Source organism: Mobula birostris, chromosome 12, assembly GCF_030028105.1.
Source record: "Mobula birostris isolate sMobBir1 chromosome 12, sMobBir1.hap1, whole genome shotgun sequence".
NCBI lineage: Eukaryota > Metazoa > Chordata > Chondrichthyes > Myliobatiformes > Myliobatidae > Mobula > Mobula birostris.
The window spans coordinates 3,626,174-3,646,196 of NC_092381.1; the positions used below are offsets into that span (position 1 = coordinate 3,626,174).

The 20,023-nt window shown below is 46.1% G+C and overlaps 1 protein-coding gene across 6 annotated transcripts in view; it reads right to left on the reverse strand.

The window, feature by feature from the left end:
* The window catches only part of slc44a5b (solute carrier family 44 member 5b), a 196,793-nt gene that overhangs the window by 127,056 nt on the left and 49,714 nt on the right, over window positions 1-20,023 (reverse strand). For 2 of the 6 annotated variants that reach the window (XM_072273268.1, XM_072273264.1), the window contains exon 1: window positions 6,346-6,448. The exons of 3 other annotated variants lie outside the window; for them this stretch is intronic. In XM_072273268.1, coding sequence (XP_072129369.1) covers window positions 6,346-6,382 — 37 coding nt within the window. In that variant the 5' untranslated portion in view covers window positions 6,383-6,448. Of the gene's footprint in view, window positions 1-6,345; window positions 6,449-20,023 lie in introns of those variants that run through there. One more of the 6 variants, XM_072273270.1, reaches the window with a different exon arrangement.

Here is a 20,023-nt window from a genome sequence, read left to right on the forward strand (position 1 = left end):
GAAGCAGTTTCTCTATTGGGAGTATTCTATAGGCCCCCTGGTATCAGTAGAGATACCGAGGAACAGATTGGGAGGCAGATTTTGGAAAGGTGCAAAAATAACAGGGTTGTTATCATGGGTGACTTTAACTTCCCTAATATTGATTGGCACCTGATTAGTTCCAAGGGTTTAGACGGGGCAGTGTTTGTTAAGTGTGTCCAGGACGGATTCCTGTCACAGTATGTTGACAGGGTGACTAGGGGGAATACCATACTAGATCAAGTATTAGGTAACGAACCGGGTCAGGTCACAGATCTCTCAGTAGGTGAGCATCTGGGGGACAGTGACCACCGCTCCCTGGCCTTTAGCATTATCATGGAAAAGGACAGAATCAGAGAGGACAGGAAAATTTTTCATTGATGTTCTGGGGCATGTTGATATTAAGGGAGAGGAGGTGTTGGATTTATTAAAATACATTAGGACGGATAAGTCCCCGGGGCCGGACGGAATATTCCCCGGGCTGCTCCACGAGGCGAGGGAAGAGATTGCTGAGCCTCTGGCTAGGATCTTTATGTCCTCATTGTCCACAGGAATGGTACCGGAGGATTGGAGGGAGTAAATGGTAGGATACTTGGTAGCGTGGAGGAGCAGAGGGATCTCGGGGTACAAGTCCACAGATCCCTGAAAGTTGCCTCACAGGTAGATAGGGTAGTTAAGAAAGCTTATGGGGTGTTAGCTTTCATAATTCGAGGGGTAGAGTTTAAGAGTCGCTGGGCAATGATGCAGCTCTATAAAACTCTGGTTAGGCCACACTTGGAGTACTGTGTTCAGTTCTGGTCACCTCACTATAGGAAGGATGTGGAAGCATTGGAAGGGGTACGGAGGAGATTTACCAGGATGCTGCCTGGTTTAGAGAGTTTGCATTATGATCAGAGATTAAGGGAGCTAGGACTTTACTCTTTGGAGAGAAGGAGGATGAGAGCAGACATGATAGAGGTATACAAGATATTAAGAGGAATAGATAGAGTGGATAGCCAGTGCCTCTTCCCCGGGGCACCACTGCTCAATACAAGAGGACATGGCTTTAAGGTAAGGGGTGGGAAGTTCAAGGGGGATATTAGAGGAAGGTTTTTTGTACTCAGTGGTTGGTGTGTGGAATGCACTGCCTGAGTCAGTGGTGGAGGCAGGTACACTAGTGAAATTTAAGAGACTACTAGACAGGTATATGGAGGAATTTAAGGTGGGGGGGGTATATGGGAGGCAGGGTTTGAGGGTCGGCACAACATTGTGGGCTGAAGGACCTGTACTGTGCTGTACTATTCGATCTTCTATAAAACATAGGGGTGGAATTAGGCCATTTGGCCCATTGAGTATGATCTGCTATTCCATCATGGCTGATTTATTATCCCTCTCAACCCCATTCTCCTGTCTTCTCCTCATAACCTTTGACCCTCACAATTAACCTCCACTTTAAATATACCCAATGACTTGGCTTCAGAAGCTGTCTGTGGTAATGAATTCCACAGATTCACCAGCCTCTGGCTAAAGAAATTCCTCCTCATCTCTGGTCTAAATGGACATCTCTCTATTCTGAGGCTGTGTCCTCTGATCCTAGACTCCCCCACTATAGGAAACATCCTCTCTACATGCACCCTATCTAGGCCTTTCAATATTTGATAGATGTCTTCCCTTTATTATCAACAAGGAGGAAATACAGGAGCCTGAAGACACACACTCAACATTGCAGGAACGGTTTTTTCGCCTTTGCCATCAGGCTTCTGAATGGACATTGAACTCAAGAATACCCCCTTGCTACTTTGCTTCTCTTTTTGCAATACTTTGTCAGCTTTTGGTAACTATAGTCATTCTACTTAAGGTAAAAATTATACTGTTCTGCTGCTGCAAAACCAGAAACTTCACAATGTGTGTCAGTGGTGACAGAAACATTGAAACATAGAAAACCTACAGCACAATACAGCCCCTTCAGCCCACAAAGCTGTGCCGAACATGGCCTTATCTTAGAAATTACCTGGGGTTACCTATAGCTCTCTATTTTTCTAAGCTCCATGTACCTATCCAGGAGTCTCTTAAAGGACCCTATTGTATCCGCCTTCACCACCGTCGCCAGCAGCCCATTCCACGCACTCACCGCTCTCTGCATAAAAAACTTACCCGACATCTCCTCTGTACCTACCCCCAAACACCTTAAAACTGTCCCCACTCGTGCTAGCCGTTTCACCCCTGGGAAAAAGCCTCTGACTATCCACATGATCAATGCCTCTCGTCATCTTATACGCCTCTATCAGGTCACCTCTCATCCTCCGTCACTCCAAGGAGAAAAGGCCAAGTTCACTCAACCTATTCTCATAAGGCATGCCCTCCAATCCAGGCAACATCCTTGTAAATCTACTCTGCACCCTTTCTATGGCTTCCACATCCTTCCTGTAGTGAGGCGACCAGAACTGAGCACAGTACTCCAAGTGAGGTCTGACCGGGGTCCTATATAACTGCAACATTACCTCTAGGCTCCTAAATTCAATTCCACAATTAATGAAGGCCAATGCACCGTATGCTTTCTTAAACTCAATCCCACTAATAAACCTGACTCTGATTCTGGTACAGGTGTCCCCCGCTTTTCAAACGTTCGCTTTACGAAACCTCACTGTTACTAAAGACCTACATTAGTTCCCTTTTTTTCACTAACAGAAGGTGTTTTCACTGTTACGAAAAAAAGCAGCGCGCGCCCCGAGCAGCCGCTCTCCCCCGGATTCGGAACTGCATTCTCGCCGGCATTGCTTAAACACGTGCCTGTGAGCAGCCGTTTGCAAGATGAGTTCTAAGGTATCGGAAAAGCCTAAAAGAGCTCATAAGGGTGTTACACTTAGCGTAGATCTAGACATAATTAAGCATTTCGATCGTGGTGAACGAAGTAAGGACAAAGTGAGTTTGGCTTGTGGAAATTGACGAAGATGATGTTGAAGAGGTTTTGGTATCCCATGACCAAGAACTGATAGATGAAGAGCTGATGCAATTGGAAGAGGAAAGATAACAATCGAAACCGAATACAGTAGCAAATGGACCGAAGGTGAGGCCGTCCAGGAACTGAACGTGAAGCAACTGCATGAGATTTTTGCTGCAATGATAAAGTAATTTTGAAAGGGTACATTGGTTTAGGGCATATTTTCAGGATGGTTTGAGTGCTTACAAAGAACTGTATGATCTAACAATGCGTGAGGCTAAGCAGTCAAGCAAGCCTTCCACATCAGCCACAGCAGACGACGAACCTCGACCTTCAACATCGAGGCGGGCAGTCATAGGAGAAGATGACCCGCCTGCCCTAATGGAAACAGACGACGATGAAATGACACCCCAACCCCCGGGCCGCGGACAGATACCAATTCGCGGAGAATGCAGTGGTAGCTGGGAGGCACACAGCACATCTTTAAGCAAAAAGCCGAAATAAACATGCTAATTAATTAGGTGCCTCCCAGCACGTAAATGTCAGCCCAGATCAGAAGCGATTGCCAATTTCACTTGCTGTATGTAATCGGCAATTGCCTCTGATCTGGGCCGACAATTACGTGCCGGGCGGCACCTAATTAATTAGCATGTTTATTTCGGCTTTTTTCTTAAAGATGTGCTGGATGCATCCCGGCTACCACTGTACTCCTGCATGCTTCGCGGATCAGTATCGGTCGGCGGCCTGGAGGGTGGGGGCCACTGCACCACCCCAACCTGCAACGACTCAGTCTAACACACCATCATCAGTGTGCTCGGCGCGTTCCCAATTCCGGTAAGTGATACTACACTGTACATACATTATTTCTACTTTATATCGGCTGTGTATTTTTACGTGTTAAGTGGTATGATTTGGCAGCTTCATAGCCTAAAGGTTACTGGAGAGAGTGTTTTGTCAACAGCGCTTGCGTGAGATTTTCTGCCGTGAGCGCTTGCGCCGTGTTTTTGCCGACGGCGCGTGCGTGAGATTTTCACTACGGAGAACAATGCAGGCAATCGTAGAGAAGTATTTCTAATTTATATAGGCTGTGTATTTATCATATCATACCTGCTTTTACTATATGTTACTGTTATTTTAGGTTATATGTGTTATTTGGCATGATTTGGTAGGTTATTTTTGGGTCTGCAAATGCTCACAAATTTTTCCCATATAAATAAATGGTAATTGCTTCTTCGCTTTATGACATTCCGGCTTATGAACCATTTCATAGGAACGCTCTACCTTCGGATGGCGGGGGAAACCTGTATTCTATGTATGTATAGTTTTTTTTTGTAAAATCGTTATTGTATTTCTTTTTTTCCTGTAAATGGAAACATAGTATCATTTCTTAATGCATGTATGCGTTTCTAAATGACAATAAAAGAGGACTGAGTGTTCTCATAATCTAAAAATGGAGAGGAAAATGACTCTCAGGGTAGTACATGGTAGAACATACATACTTTGGTAATAAATTTACTTTGAATGATGAACCCAGGGATTGGTTGGAATCTGGAACTCGCATCCTGAGGGGGAGGTGAGGACAGAGACCCTCACAACATTCAATAATGTATGCCACAAGAGTGTAGGGTTTTGCGCAATGCGAAAACAGCTCAAGGCAGTGGAGTTCAATTCCCATGTCTTCTCCTTCCCTGCACAGTGGGTTTCCTTGGGGTGCTCCGGTTTCCTCCCACAGTCCAAAGATATCTCAGATTAGGTTAGATTAGATTAGATTAGATTCAACTTTATTGTCATTGTGCCGAGTACAGATACAAAGCCAATAAAATGCAGTTAGCATCTAACAAGAAATGCAAAGAATAGTGTTATTTACAAAATAACTGCAAATAAAAAGTGCTACAGCACACAAACATAAAAGTACTGAGACAGTACAATATGGGTGCAATACTGCTTAGTGCTGTGACATGAGGTTCAGCAGGGTCACAGCCTCAAGGAAGAAGCTCTTCTTGTGCCTGCTGGTGCAGGAACGGAGGCTCCTGTAGCGCCTACTGGATGGGAGGAGAGTAAAAAGTCCATGCTTAAGGTGAGATGCATCCTTGATAATGATTTTCGCCCTGCCCAGGCAGCGTTTATGGTAGACGTTCTCAATGGTAGGCAATTGGGTGCCGATAATCCGCTGGGTAGTTTTCACCACATGCTGGAGTGCTTTGCGGTCTGATACAGGACAATTGCCATACCACACTGAGATGCAGTTGGTGAGTATGCTCTCAATGGTACAGTGGTAAAAGTCCATCAGTATCCTGGGACAGAGGTGAGCTTTCTTGATGCTCCGCAGGAAATAAAGGCGCTGTTGCACCTTTTTAATTAGGATGGAGGAGTTTAGGGACCAGGTGAGATCCTCGGAAATGTGGACACCAGGAATTTGATGTAGATGGGGACGTGAGTGTGGCTCCTAGCATGCCTGAAGTCCACAATGATCTCCTTGGTCTTCTGGGTGTTAAGGACCAGGTTGTTGTCGGCACACCACGCAGCCAGGTGCTGGACCTCATCCCTGTAGGCCTGCAGACGACACCACGGTGGTTGGCCTGATCAGAGGGGATGATGAGATGGCCTCTTTCTCCTTTTGTCCTCGATGCCAGCCCTGCATGCGTTCGCGAAGGAGGAGACAGACTGATGGATGGTGTGTCGCCAGGCCTCGCGATCAGAGGCTAGATTAGACCACTGGTGATGGTCAATGTGACAGGCACCAAGAGATTTCCTCAGAGAGTCCTTGTACCTCTTCCTCGCTGCCCCTCTGTCACAGTGGCCAGTGGAGAGTTCACCATACAGCACAATCTTGGGCAGGCGATGATCCTCCATCCTGGAGATGTGCCCTGCCCAGCACAGCTGCATCTTCAACAGCATGGCCTCGACGCTGGTGACCTCCGCCTGTTCGAGGACTTCGATGTTGGTGACAAAGTCACTCCAGTGGATGTTCAGGATGGTGTGGAGGCAGCGTTGGTGGAAACGCTCAAGGAGTCGTAGGTGGTGACGGTAGGTGACCCACGACTCGGAGCCGTACAGGAGAGTTTATAATAAAAGTAAAGTATCTGGACCAACACTTGATTCACCAGGGCAGAACAGGGTACGAACCAAGGAGGGTACTGGAGAGGGGAGTCAGTACAACATAGTGGGCTGAGGGGCCTGACTATAGTCTGTAACACACTGACAAATGCCGGACCCTTTACCCACCCACACAGCGCCACATGCAACTCTCCTCTGAGGCTTGACTTAGAAAGGGAGAGCTCACCCCAGCCCTGCCTGCTCGGTGCATGGCACCACTGCCGATCAGAGTCCGAGTGAGGGAGGAGCAGCTCGAGGACCGTGACCCCATGGGGTGGGGTAGGGGCTCAGCAGAAATTGGAGACACTCACCATGTTTCCCGTAGTAATCCTCCTCTTCACTTCTCATGTTGTCAGGTCCCTGCTGTTCTCCAAGTAGCAGCGATCTGCCCCGTACTTCCTTAAGCACCGTGTGTATGAGTTCACACAAAACTGTGCAGAAGGCAGTTAATGTTTAACCCGGGGAAGGGAGGAACAGCTGGTATCAGGCCCCTGGTATGTTTGTTAACCAATGCTCAGTGTGAGCTTGTGGTCACTGATTTGTACCGGAAGTCCTTGAACTGTTGAAAGTACGGCAGGCAGTGTTTGTCCGTGACGCTATACAATCCAAGGGTGGATACACCAACAAACATTGGGAAGATGAGGAATGTGCCCCTCCCGGGCGACTGAAACATTCATCGAATGTGGAAAATCCACCCCCACTCCCCTCCCATCTCACTTTTCCCTCTTCCCTATTCCAAAATCCATTTATTCAGAGATTACACCATCAACTCCTTCCATCCTCTGCAATCTCAGCCCTTGAAAACCATGCTTTCAACATTTGAAAATCGATCTGTTCCCATTGGCCCCCTCCAACCACACCTCGTGTGAACGAGATCGGTTCCAGTCCCACAAAACATCACTTTAAACCTCCTCTTCATCTTCGTACCTCTGTCCTCTAATGCTTACCCTATACGAGGGCCGGTACTGAGGGAGCGGGGGGGGGGTCACACTGTGGGAGGGGTGGTACTGTGGGAGGGTCACACTGTGGGAGGGGTGGTACTGAGGAAGGGTCACACTGTGGGAGGGATGGTACTGAGGGAGGGTCACACCGTGGGAGGGGTGGCACTGAGGGAGGGTCACACTGTGGGAGGGGTGGTACTGAGGGAGAGTCACACTGTGGGAGGGGGTGGTACTGAGGGAGGGTCACACTGGGAGGGGTGGTACTGAGGGAGGGTCACACTGGGAGGGGTGGTACTGAGGGATGGTCACACTATGGGAGAGGTGGTACTGAGGGAGGGTCACACTGTGAGACGGTCGGTACTGAGGGAGGGTCACACTGTGGGGGGGGTGGTACTGAGAGAGGGTCACACTGTGGGAGGTGTGGTACTGAGGGAGGCTCACACTGTGGAAGGGGTGGTACTGAGAGAGGGTCACACTGTGGGAGGGGTGGTACTGAGGGAGGGTCACACTGTGAGACGGTTGGTACTGAGGGAGGGTCACACTGTGGGGGGGTGGTACTGAGGGAGGGTCACACTGTGGGAGGGGCGATACTGAGGGAGAGTCAGACTGTGGGAGGGATGGTACTGAGGGAGGCTCACACTGTGGGAGGGTCACACTGTGGGATGGTCACACTGTGGAGGGGTGGTACTGAGGGAGGGTCAGACTGTGGGAGGGGTGGTACTGAGGGAGGCTCACACTGTGGGAGGGTCACACTGTGGGAGGGATTATCCTGACTCAGGATCACCCTATGGGAGTGGCATTGACGGAACACAGGACAGTACAGGCCCTTCAGCCCACAATGCTTCTGCTGAACAAGATGTTGAATTACGCTAAATTTCTCCTACCTTTACATGATCCATATCCTTACATTCCCTGGACACCCATTTCCCTGGACATTCCCTGTCTGACAAACACATACAGTGCCTATAAGGTATTCATCCCCTTGGAAGTTTCGTGTTTTATTGCTTTACAACATTGGATAACAGTGGGTTTAATATCACTTTTTATCACACTGATCAACAGACAAAGAGTGTCAAATTGAAAACAGATCTCTGCAAAGAGATCTAAATTAATTACAAATATTAAACACAAAATAATTGATTGCATAAGTATACACCCCCCCCCCCCGATATGACACACCAGATCAGCACTGGGGCAGCCAATTGGTTTTAGAAGTCACATAATTAGTTCAATGGTGATCGCCAAGTGGAATCAAGGAGTTTCAACTGATTGTAGTAAAAATACACCTGTATATGGAAGGTTCAACTACTGGTGAGTTAGTATCCTGGCAAAAACTACACCATGAAGACAAAAGAATACTTCATGTGATTCGAGAAAAGGTTATTGAAAAGTACAAGTCAGGAGATGGATACAAGAAAATTTTCAAGTCACTGAATATCCCTTGGAGTACAGTTAAGTCAATCATCAAGAAATGGAAAGAGTATGGCACAGCTGTAAATCTGCCCGGAGAAGGCCGTTCTCAAAAACTGAGTGACCATGCAAGAAGGGAACTAGTGAGGGAGGCCACCAAGAGACCTATGACAACTCCGGAGGAGTTACAAGCTTCAGTGGCTGAGATGGGAGAGACTGTGTATACAACTGTTGCCCCAGTGCTTCACCAGTCACAGCTTTATGGGACAGTGGCAAAGAGAAAGCCACTGTTGAAAAAAAACACAAGAAATCTTGTCTAGAGTTCGCCAGAAGGCTTGTGGGAGGCTCTGAAATCAGCTGGAAGAAGGTTCAATGCGCTGATGAAACCAAAATTGAGCTTTCTGGCCATCAGACTAAACACTATATTTGGCATAAGCCAAACACCCGACATCATCAAAAACACACCATGCTGTGGGGATGCTTCACTGCAGCAGGCCCCGTTAGGCTTGTGAAGGTAGAGGGTAAAATAAATGCAGCAAAATACAGGGAAATCCTGGAGGAAAACCTGATGCAGTCTGCAAGAGAACTGCGACTTGGGAGAAGATTTGTTTTTCAGCAAGACAATGACCCTGAACATAAAGCCAAAGCTACACAGAAATGGCTTAAAACACAACAAAGTTAATGTCCTAGGGTGGCCAAGTCAGAGTCCAGACCTCAATCCAATTGGGAATTTGTGGCTGGACTTGAAAAGAACTATTCACTCACAATCCCCAAATCTGACAGAGTTTGTGCAGCTTTGTAAAGAAGAATAGAGAAAAATTGCAGAATCCAGATGTGCAAAGCTGATAGAGACCTATCCACACAGACTCAAGGCTGTAATTGCGACAAAGGTGCATCTGCTAAATATTGACTTGAACGGGGTGGATACTTATGCAATCCATAAATATATTATGTATTTAATGTTTGTAATTAATTAATTTAGATCACTTCGCAGAGATCTGTTTTCACTTTGACACGAAAGAGTATTTCTTTGTTGATCAGTGTCAAAAACAATCAAATTAAATCCAGTGTGATTCAATGTTGTAAAACAATAAAACATTAAAACTTTCTGGGGGGGGGGCAAATACTTTATATAGGCACTGTAAATATTGTATTTGCCTCCATCCCCATCACTGCAACATATTCCAGGCATTCTGTAAAAACAAACTTGATGCGTGCGCACACAGACACACACGTCTCCTTTCAACATTCCCCTTCTCCCATTAAATGTACGCCCACTAGAAGCTGACGCTTCCATCCATACTATTTATGCCTCAGTATGTTGACAGGCCGACTAGGGGGAATGCCATACTAGATCTAGTATTAGGTAATGAACCGGGTCAGGTCACAGATCTCTCAGTGGGTGAGCATCTGGGGGACAGTGACCTCCGCTCCCTGGCCTTTAGCATTATCATGGAAAAGGATAGAATCAGAGAGGATAGGAAAAATTTTAATTGGGGAAGGGCAAATTATGAGGCTATAAGGCTAGAACTTGCGGGTGTGAATTGGGATGATATTTTTGCAGGGAAATGTACTATGGACATGTGGTCGATGTTTAGAGATCTCTTGCAGGATGTTAGGCATAAATTTGTCCCGGTGAGGAAGATAAAGAATGGTAGGGTGAAGGAACTATGGGTGACAAGTGAGGTGGAAAATCAAGTCAGGTGGAAGAAGGCAGCATACATGAGGTTTAGGAAGCAAGGATCAGGTGGGTCTATTGAGGAATACAGGGAAGCAAGAAAGGAGCTTAAGAAGGGGCTGAGAAGAGCAAGAAGGGGGCATGAAAAGGCCTTGGTGAGTCAGGTAAAGGAAAACCCCAAGGCATTCTTCAATTATGTGAAGAACAAAAGGATGACAGGAGTGAAGGTAGGACCGATTAGAGATAAAGGTGGGAAGATGTGCCTGGAAGCTGTGGAAGTGAGTGAGGTCCTCAATGAATACTTCTCTTCGGTATTCACCAATGCAAGGGAACTTGATGATGGTGAGGACAATATGAGTGAGGTTGATGTTCTGGAGCATGTTGATATTAAGGGAGAGGAGGTGTTGGAGTTGTTAAAATACATTAGGATGGATAAGTCCCCGGGGCCTGACGGAATATTCTCCATGGAGGCGAATGTTGTCCCCTTGATCAAAAAAGGCAGTAGAGATAGTCCGGGTCAAGAAATCACAAGAAATAGAGGTCCCAGAACAGATCCTTGTGGGACACCATTAGTCACAACCTTCCAGTCCGAATGTACTCCCTCCACCATGACCCTCTGCCTTTCACAGGCAAGCCAATTCTGAACCCACCTGGCCAACTTTCCCGGATCCCATGCCTTCTGACTTTCTGAATAAGCTTACCGTGTGGAACCTGTCAAATACCTTACTAAAATCCATATAGATCATATCCACTGCACTACCCTCATCTATATGCCTGGTCACCTCCTCAAAGAACTCTTATCAGGCTTGGCAGACATGATCTGCCCTTCACAAAGCTGTTCTGAACGTGTCCCTACCTAAGAACTACCAAGGCTTTACACATAGCCCTCTATTTTTCTAAGCTCCATGTAGCCATCCAGGAGTCTTTTAAAAGGCCCTATCGTTTCCACCTCCTCCACCGCCGGCAGCCCATTCCATGCACTCACCACTCTCTGCGTAAAAAACTTACCCCTGACATCTCCTCTGTACCCACTTCCAAGCACCTTAAAGCTATGCCCTCTCATGCTAGCCATTACAGCCCTGGGGAAAAGCCTCTGACTATCCACACAATCAATGCCTCTCATTATCTTGTACACCTCTATCAAGTCACCTCTCATCCTCCGTCACTCCAAGGAGAAAAGGCCGAGTTCACTCAACCTATTCTCATAAGACATGCTCCCCAATCCAGGCAACATCCTTGCAAATCTCCTCTGCACCCTTTCTATGGTTTCAATGTCCTTCCTGTAGTGAGGCGACCAGAATTGAGCATAGTACTCCAAGTGGGGTCTGACCAGGGTCCTATATAGCTGCAACATTACCTCTCAACTCTTAAACTCAATCTCACAACTGATGAAGGCCAATGCACCGTATGCCTTCTTAACCACAGAGTCAACCTGTGCAGCTGCTTTGAGTGTCCTATAGACTCGGACCCCAAGATCCCTCTGATCCTCCACACTGCCAAGAGTCTTACCATTAATACTATATTCTATCATCATATTTGACCTACCAAAATGAACCATCTCACACTTATCTGGATTGAACTCCATCTGCCACTTCTCAGCCCACATTTTGCATCCTATCAATGTCCTGTTGTAAACTCTGACAGCCCTCCACACTATTCACAACACACCCAACCTTTGTGTCATCAGCAAATTTACTAACCCAACCCCCTACTTCCTCATCCAGATCATTTATAAAAATCACAAAGAGTAGGGGTCCCAGAACAGATCCCTGAGGCACACCACTGGTCACCGGCCTCCATGCAGAATATGACCCGTCCACAACCACTCTTTGCCTTCTGTGGGCAAGCCAGTTCTGGATCTACAAAGTAATGTCCCCTTGGATCCCATGCCTCCTTACTTTCTCAATAAGTCTTGCATGGGGTACCTTATCAAATGTCTTGCTGAAATCCATATACACTACATCTACTGCTCTTCCTTCATCAATGCGTTTAGTCACATCCTCAAAAAATTCAATCAGTCTCGTAAGGCATGACCTGCCTTTGAACATGCTGACTATTCCTAATCATATCATGCCTCTTCAAATGTTCATAAATCCTGCCTCTCTGGATCTTCTCCATCAACTTACCAACTACTGAAGTAAGACTCACTGGTCTATAATTTCCTGGGCTATCTCTACTCCCTTTCTTGAATAAGGGAACAACATCCGCAACCCTCCAATCTTCTGGAACCTCTCCCGTCCTCACTGATGATGCAAAGATCATCGCTAGAGGCTCAGCAATCTCCTCTCTCGCCTCCCACAGTAGCCTGGGGTACATCCCGTCCGGTCCCAGTGACTTATCCAACTTGATGCTTTCCAAAAGCTCCAGCACATCCCCTTTCTTAATATCTACATTCTCAAGCTTTTCAGTCCACTGCAAGTCATCCCTACAATCGCCAAGATCCTTTTCTGTAGTGAATACTGAAGCAAAGTATTCATTAAGTATCTCTGCTATTTCCTCCGGTTCCATACACACTTTTCCACTGTCACATTTGATTGGTCCTATTCTCTCACGTCTTATCCTCTTGCTCTTCACATACTTGTAGAATGCCTTGAGGTTTTCGTTAATCCTGTCCGCCAAGGCCTTCTCTTGGCCCCTTCTGGCTCTCCTAATTTCATTCTTAAGCTCCTTCCTGCAAGTCTTATAATCTTCTAGATTCATATCATTACCTAGTGTTTTGAACCTTTCGTAAGCTCGTCTTTTCTTCTTGACTAGATTTACAACAGCTTTTGTGCACCACGGATCTTGTACTGTACCATCCTTTCCCTGTCTCATTGGAACGTACCTACTCAGAACCCCACACAAATATCCCCTGAACATTTGCCATATTTCTTCCGTACGTTTCCCCGAGAACATCTGTTTCCAACCTATGCTTCCAACTCCCTGCCTGATAGCCTTATAGTTCCCCTTACTCCAATTCCTTTCCAGAATTTGTCTCCCTATCTGCTCCTTGATGTCCCTGTCACTATTGGGTTGTCTATAAAAAACACCCAGTAGAGTTATTGACCCCTTCCTATTCCTAAATTCCACCCACAGAGACTCCGTAGACAACCCCTCCATGACTTCCTCCTTTTCTGTAGCCATGACACTATCTGATCAGCAATGCCACGCCCCCACCTCTTTTGCCTCCCTTCCTGTCCTTTCTGAAACATCTAAAATCTGGCACTCGAAGTAACCATTCCTGCTCCCTAGCCATCCAAGTCTCTGTAATGGCCACCACATCATAGCTCCAAGTACTGATCCACGCTCTAAACTCATCCGCTTTATTCATGACACTTCTCGCATTAAAACAGACACATCTCAAACCATCACACTGAGTGGGTCCCTTCTCTATCACCTGCTTATCCTCCCTTTCGTACTGTCTCTAAACTTACTCTATCTGTGAGCCAACCTCCCTTTCCTCCGTCACTTCAGTTCAGTTCCCATCCCCAGCAATTCTAGTTTAAACTCTCCCCAACAGCCTTTGCAAACCTCCCAGCTAGGATACTCAAGTGTAACCCATCCTTTTTGTACAGGTCACACCTGCCCCAAAAGAGGTCCCAATGATCCAGAAATCTGATTCCCTGCCCCCTGCTCCAATCCCTCAGCCATGCATTTATCCTCCACCTCAATCTATTCCTATACTCACTGTCACGTGGCACAGGCAGTAATCCTGAGATTACTACCTTTGAGGTCCTGCTTCTCAAATTCTTTCCTAACTCCCTGTAGTCTTTTTTCAGGACCTCCTCCCTTTTCCTACCTATGTTGTTAGTACCAATATGTACCATGACCTCTGGCTGTTCTCCTTCCCACTTCAGGATATCGTGGATGCAATCAGAAACATCTCTGGCACCTGGGAGGCAAACTATCTGCTTTTCTTTCCTGTGTCCACAGAATTGCCTATCTGACCCTCTAACTATAGAGTCCCCTATCACTGCTGCCTTCCTCGTCCTTTCCCCACCTATCTGAGCTACAGGGCCGGACTCTGTGCCAGAGGCACGACTACTGTTGCTTCCCTCAGGTAGGCCATCTCCCCCAACAGTACTCAAGCAGGAATACTTATTATTTAGGGGGACAGCCACTGGGGTACTCTCTAGCACCTATTCTTGCCCTTCCCTCTCCTATTACCCATTTCTCTGTCCCTTGTAGTCCCAGGGTGACTACCTGCCTATAGCTCCTCTCTATCACCTCCTCACTCTCCCTGACCAGATGAAGGTTATCGAGTTGCAGCTCCAGTTCCCTAACATGGTTTCTAAGGTGCTGCAGCTCGACACACCTGGTGCAGATGTGGTCGTCTGGGAGGCCGGGCGTCTCTAGGACTTCCCACATCTGACACCAAGCACAGAAAACTGGCCTCACATACATACTGTCTGTCTTTATTTTAAGCAGATAACCTACCTGGCCTCGACCCCTTATCGCCGAAGCCCCGTTGAGCCAAAGCCTTCCTATTCTGTCTCCCACTACTCCGACGCCCGCTCCTCTTTATCCCCCTCCCCCACGCACCTTCTCCCTCATCCGGTCTCACCTATCACCTGCCAATTTGTCCTCCTTCCCCTCCCCCCACACTCTTATTCTGGTTTCTTCCTCTTTCCTTTCCAGTCCTGATGAAGGGTCTCAACCCAAAATGGCGACTGTTTATTCCCCTCCATTGACACTGCCTGACCTGCTGAATTCCTCCAGCATTTTGCGCATGTTACACCCAGAGAGGCTGAGTGAATTCTGCAAAACTCAACCTCAAACCGCCAGGAAACTTGTTAACTTTAAATCCAACAACTACACGCTTGGCAGCCACTTCTTCAGTACCGTCTGTACCTAATAAACCGGCCACAGAGTGCATGTTCGTGGTCTTCCGCTGCTGTAGCCCATCCACTTCAAGGTTCGATGTTCTGTGCATTCAGAGATGCTCCTCTACACACCACTGTTGTAATGCGTGGTTATTTGCGTTACTGTCACCTTCCTGTCAGCTAAAACCAGTCTGGCCATTCTCCTCTGACCTCTCTCATTAACGAGGTAGTTAAGATCACAGAAATGCAGCTCACGCTCACTGGATATATTTACTTTTCGCATCATTCTCTGTAAACACTAGAGACTGGTGTGTGTGAAAATCCCAGGAGATCAGCAGTTTCAGAGATATTCAACCACCTTGTCTAGCACCAACAACCATTCCGCAGTCCAAGTCACTTAGATCACATTTCCTCCCCATTCTGATGTTTGGTTTGAACAACAGCTAAACCTCTTGACCATGTCTGCATGCTTTCATGCATTGAGTTGCTGCCAGATGATTGGCTGATTAGATATTTGCATTAGAATCAGAATCAGAATCAGGTTTATTATCAACGGCATGTGACGTGTAATTTGTTAACTTAGCAGCAGCAGTTCAATGCCATACATAATCTAGCAGAGAAAATAATAATAAAAATAATAAATAAAATTTTAAAAATATAATAATAAATAAGAAAGTAAATAAATTATATATTGAATAGAATAAAAAACATACAAAAACAGAAAAACTGCATATTAAAAAAAAGTGAGGTGGTGTCCAAAGATTCAATGTCCATTTAGGAATCAGATGGCAGAGGGGAAGAAGCTGTTCCTGAATCGCTGAGTGTGTGCCTTCAGGCTTCTGTATCTCCTACCTGATGGTAACAGTGAGAAAAGGGCATGCCCTGGGTGCTGGAGGTCCTTAATAATGGACGCTGCCTTCCTAAGACACCACTCCCTAAAGATGTCCTGGGTACTTTGTGGGCTAGTACCCAAGATGGAGCTGACTAGATTTACAACCTTCTGCAGCTTCTTTCGGTCCCGTGCAGTAGCTCCTCCATACCGGACAGTGATGCAGCCTGTCAGAATGCTCTCCACGCTACAACTATAGAAGTTTTTGAGCGTATTTATTGACATGCTGAAACTCCTTATAAAGTATAGCTGCTGTCTTGCCTTCTTTATAACTACATCGATATGTTAGAACCAGGTTAGATCCTCAGAGGTCTTGACACCCAGGAACTTGAAGCTGCTCACTCTCTTTACCTCTGATCCCTCTTTTAGGATTGGTTTGTGTTCCTTCATCTTACTCTTTCTGAAGTCCACAATCAGCTCTTTCCTCTTACTGATGTTGAGTGCCAGGTTGTTGCTGTGGCACCATTCCACTAGTTGGCATATCTCACTCCTGTACGCCCTCTCGGCACCACCTGAGATTCTACCAACAATGGTTGTATCGTCAGCAAATTTATAGATGGTATATGAGCTACGCCTAGCCACACAGTCATGGTTATAGAGAGAGTAGAGCAGTGGGCTAAGCACACACCCCTGAGGTGCACCAGTGTTGATCATCAGTGAAGAGGATATTTTATCACCAATCCGTACAGATTGTGGTCTTCCAGTTAGGAAGTCGAGGATCCAATTGCAGAGGGAGGTACAGAGGCCCAGGTTCTGCAACTTCTCAATCAGGATTGTGGGAATGATGGTGTTAGATGCTGAGCTATATTTGATAAACAGCATCCTGACAAAGGTGTTTGTGTTGTCCAGGTGGTCTAAAGCCGTGTGGAGAGCCATTGAGATTGCGTCTCAATTGCATTATCAAGCAGTTGTGTAGCTGTACCTAATACAGTGGCCAACAGGAGTTGTTGAGGAACAAGTGGAGGATAGAGACACAGAAGGCATTTTTGACAGGAAAAGGGGAGATAATTGGTAATTCATTGCGAAGGTGCATACTGAGGGAAATAATTATCTGGATTCTGGGAAAGGAGATTCTCAGAGTTTCAGAGACCGAGTTGACTCTTGGCAGAGAGAGCGAGGCAGGCTGTGTGAGATGTAGTCTTCCTCTCTCCATGTTTGGCTCCGGCGGTGGAACAGATTCTGGGCTGTGAGAGTGTGAATCCGCCCCCGGACCTGAGTCAGCGGAGGCAGCTGTCATCAGGAAGACAGCCACCGCAGAGCGCAGGAGAAAACAGTTCCTTTCCCCAAGCAGTGAGGCTGATCAACACCTCCATTCACTAACCCACCCCTCCACACCCCAACCACCACTACTTTATCATTTCCCGTCAGTCACCTTATGTACAGACACTCCTGTGCCTAGCGTCACTTTATGGACATACAATCAATCTATGTTTATAAGTTTTCTTACATATTTATATTCATTGTGTTGTATTATTAATGTGTTCTTTATCTTATTGTTTTTCTTGTGATTCATCAGATCTGTAGTAACAATTATCTCATTCTCCTTTGCACCTGTGTACTGGAAATGACATTAAACAATCTCAAATGTTTGAATCCGGGCCGAGTGAGTTCCGATCCAGCTCCAGAGAAAAAAACTTGTATTTCCAAAGAATATTTCACCAGCTCAGAATGTGCCAAAGGAATTTAAAGAATTTTTGAAGATTAGCTTTATTTGTCTCAAACGTACAGTGTCGCAGGTACACCAAACGTACGTTGGTGTCAAATCAACTTAGTGGGGATTGTGCTGGGCAGCCCACGAGTGCGGCCACACTTCCTGTTCTGGCCCCAAGGAAACCGGAGCACCATGCTGTCATGAGGAAAATACAATCTCCTTACAGACAGTGGCAGGAATTGAAGCCCAATCCTGGGGGAGGTGTTATAAATCGATTGCACTAACTGCTATGGGACGGGCCACCCTTTGGTAGGTACAGCACTGGACTTCTCTAATAGCATCAAAAATGTTGTGCCAAACCAATTAAATTAATCAAGTAGCAAACTAATCTCTTCTGCCACACAATGTCCATATCCTTCCTTTGCACAGTTCAAAGTAAATTTATTATCAAAGTACATACATGTCACCGTACACAACTGTGAGATTAATTTTCTTATGGGCATTCTCAATAAACCCAACAACCATAATAGAATCAATGAAAGAATGCACCAACAGGATGGACAGACAAACAGAGTGTAAAAGACAAAAACGGCAAATAGAGACGAAGAAGATAAAAAATAATAATAAAGAAGCAACAAATATCAAAAAACATGAGATAAGAGACCTTGAAGGTGAGCCCATAGGTTGTGGGGACATTTCACTGATGGGACAAGTGAAGTTGAGTGAAGTTATCCCCTCTGGTTCAAGAGCCTGATGGCTGAGGGGTAATAACTATTCCTGTATCTCACTCCTGATGGCAGCAGTAAGAAGAGAGCATGTCTTGGGTGGTGGGGGTCCCTGATGATGGATGTTGCTTTCCTCCAACAACACCCCACGTAGATGAGCTCAACAGTGTAGTCGCTTAAAAATGTTTCTTCCTCCACCACCACCCCAGCAGTGCATACCACACACCCTCTATGTCTCCTTTGAAATTACCCCCACTCACCTTAAATGCATACCCTCTAGTAATAGGCATTTCAACCCTGGGAAAAAGATACCAGCTGTCTACTCTATCTATGCCTTTCACAGATAGAATATAAAAGCAAGGATCTAATGTTGACGCTTTATAAAGCACTGTGGAGGTCAAGTCATTGAGTATATTTAAGACAGAGGTTGGTAGATTCTTGATTAGTCATGGAATGAAAGGGAGAAAGCAGGAGACTGGGGCTGAGAGGAAAATGGATCAGCCATGATGAAATGGCAGAACAGACTCGATGGGCCAAATGACCTAATTCTGCTCTTATGGTCTCGTAATCTTATAACCTCTCTCAGATCTCCCCTCAACCTCCAGCACTCCTGAGAAAAGAACCCAAGTTTGTCCAACCTCCCATTATAGCACATGCCCTCTAATCCAGGCAGCATCCTGGCGAACAAATTCTGCACCCTCTCCGAAGCCTCAATATCCTTCCTTTAGTGGGGTGACCAGAACTGTGTGCAGTACTCCAAATGCAGCCGAACTAGAGTTTTATAACAACATAACTTCCTGACTTTTAACTCACTGCCTCAACTGATAAAGACCTGTTGACCTTTGTCAGTCAGGGCATGGAGTACAGGAGTTGAGAAGTTATATTGCAGGTGTTTAAGATGTTGGTGAGGCTGCACTTGGAGTATTGTGTACAGTTTTGGTCACCCTGTTGCAGGAAAGATGCTATTAGACTAGAAAGAGTTACATAGAAACATAGAAAATAGGTTCAGGAGTAGGCCTTTCGGCCCTTCGAGCCTGCACTGCCATTCATCTCGGTCCTAAAAGGCTTCCCCTTTATCCTCAAACTGTGACCCCTGGTTCTGGACTTCCCCAACATCGGGAACAATCTTCCTGCATCTAGCCTGTCCAATCCCTTTAGAATTTTATACGTTTCAATCAGATCCCCCTCTTAATCTTCTAAATTCCATCGATTATAGCCTAGTCGATCCAGTCTTTCATCATATGAAAGTCCTGCCATCCCAGGAATCAATCTGGTGAACCTTCTTTGTACCCCTTCTATGGCAAGAATGTCTTTCCTCAGATTAAAGGACCAAAACTGCACACGATACTCCAGGTGTGGTCTCACCAAGGCCTTGTACAACTGCAGTAGTACCTCCCTGCTCCTGTACTTGAATCCTCTTGCTATGAATGCCAGCATACCATTCGCCTTTTACACCGCATGCTGTACCTGCATGCCCACTTTCAATGACTGGTGTCTAATGACACCCAGTTCAGAAAGATTTATCCAGATGGACTTGGGGGCCTGAGTTACAAGTGAAGACCGTTTAGACTAAGACTTATTCTCTGGAATTTAGGAGATTGAGGGTGACGTGATATAGGTGTATAAAATCATGAGCGGCATGGACAGGGTGAAAGTACATGGTCTTTTTCCCAAGGGGAGGGGTGTGATACAAACAAGAGGCCATGGGTTTAACCAAAGACAAGAGATTTAAAAGGAACATCAGGGGCATCCTCTTCACAAATATTTGGAATGAGCGGCCAGAAATAGTGGTTGTAATGGACACATTTACAATATTTGCACCAGGACCACCAGACTCAAAAACAATTACTTTCCCCAAGCAGACGCTCTGTGCCTAGAGTCACTTTATGGAAA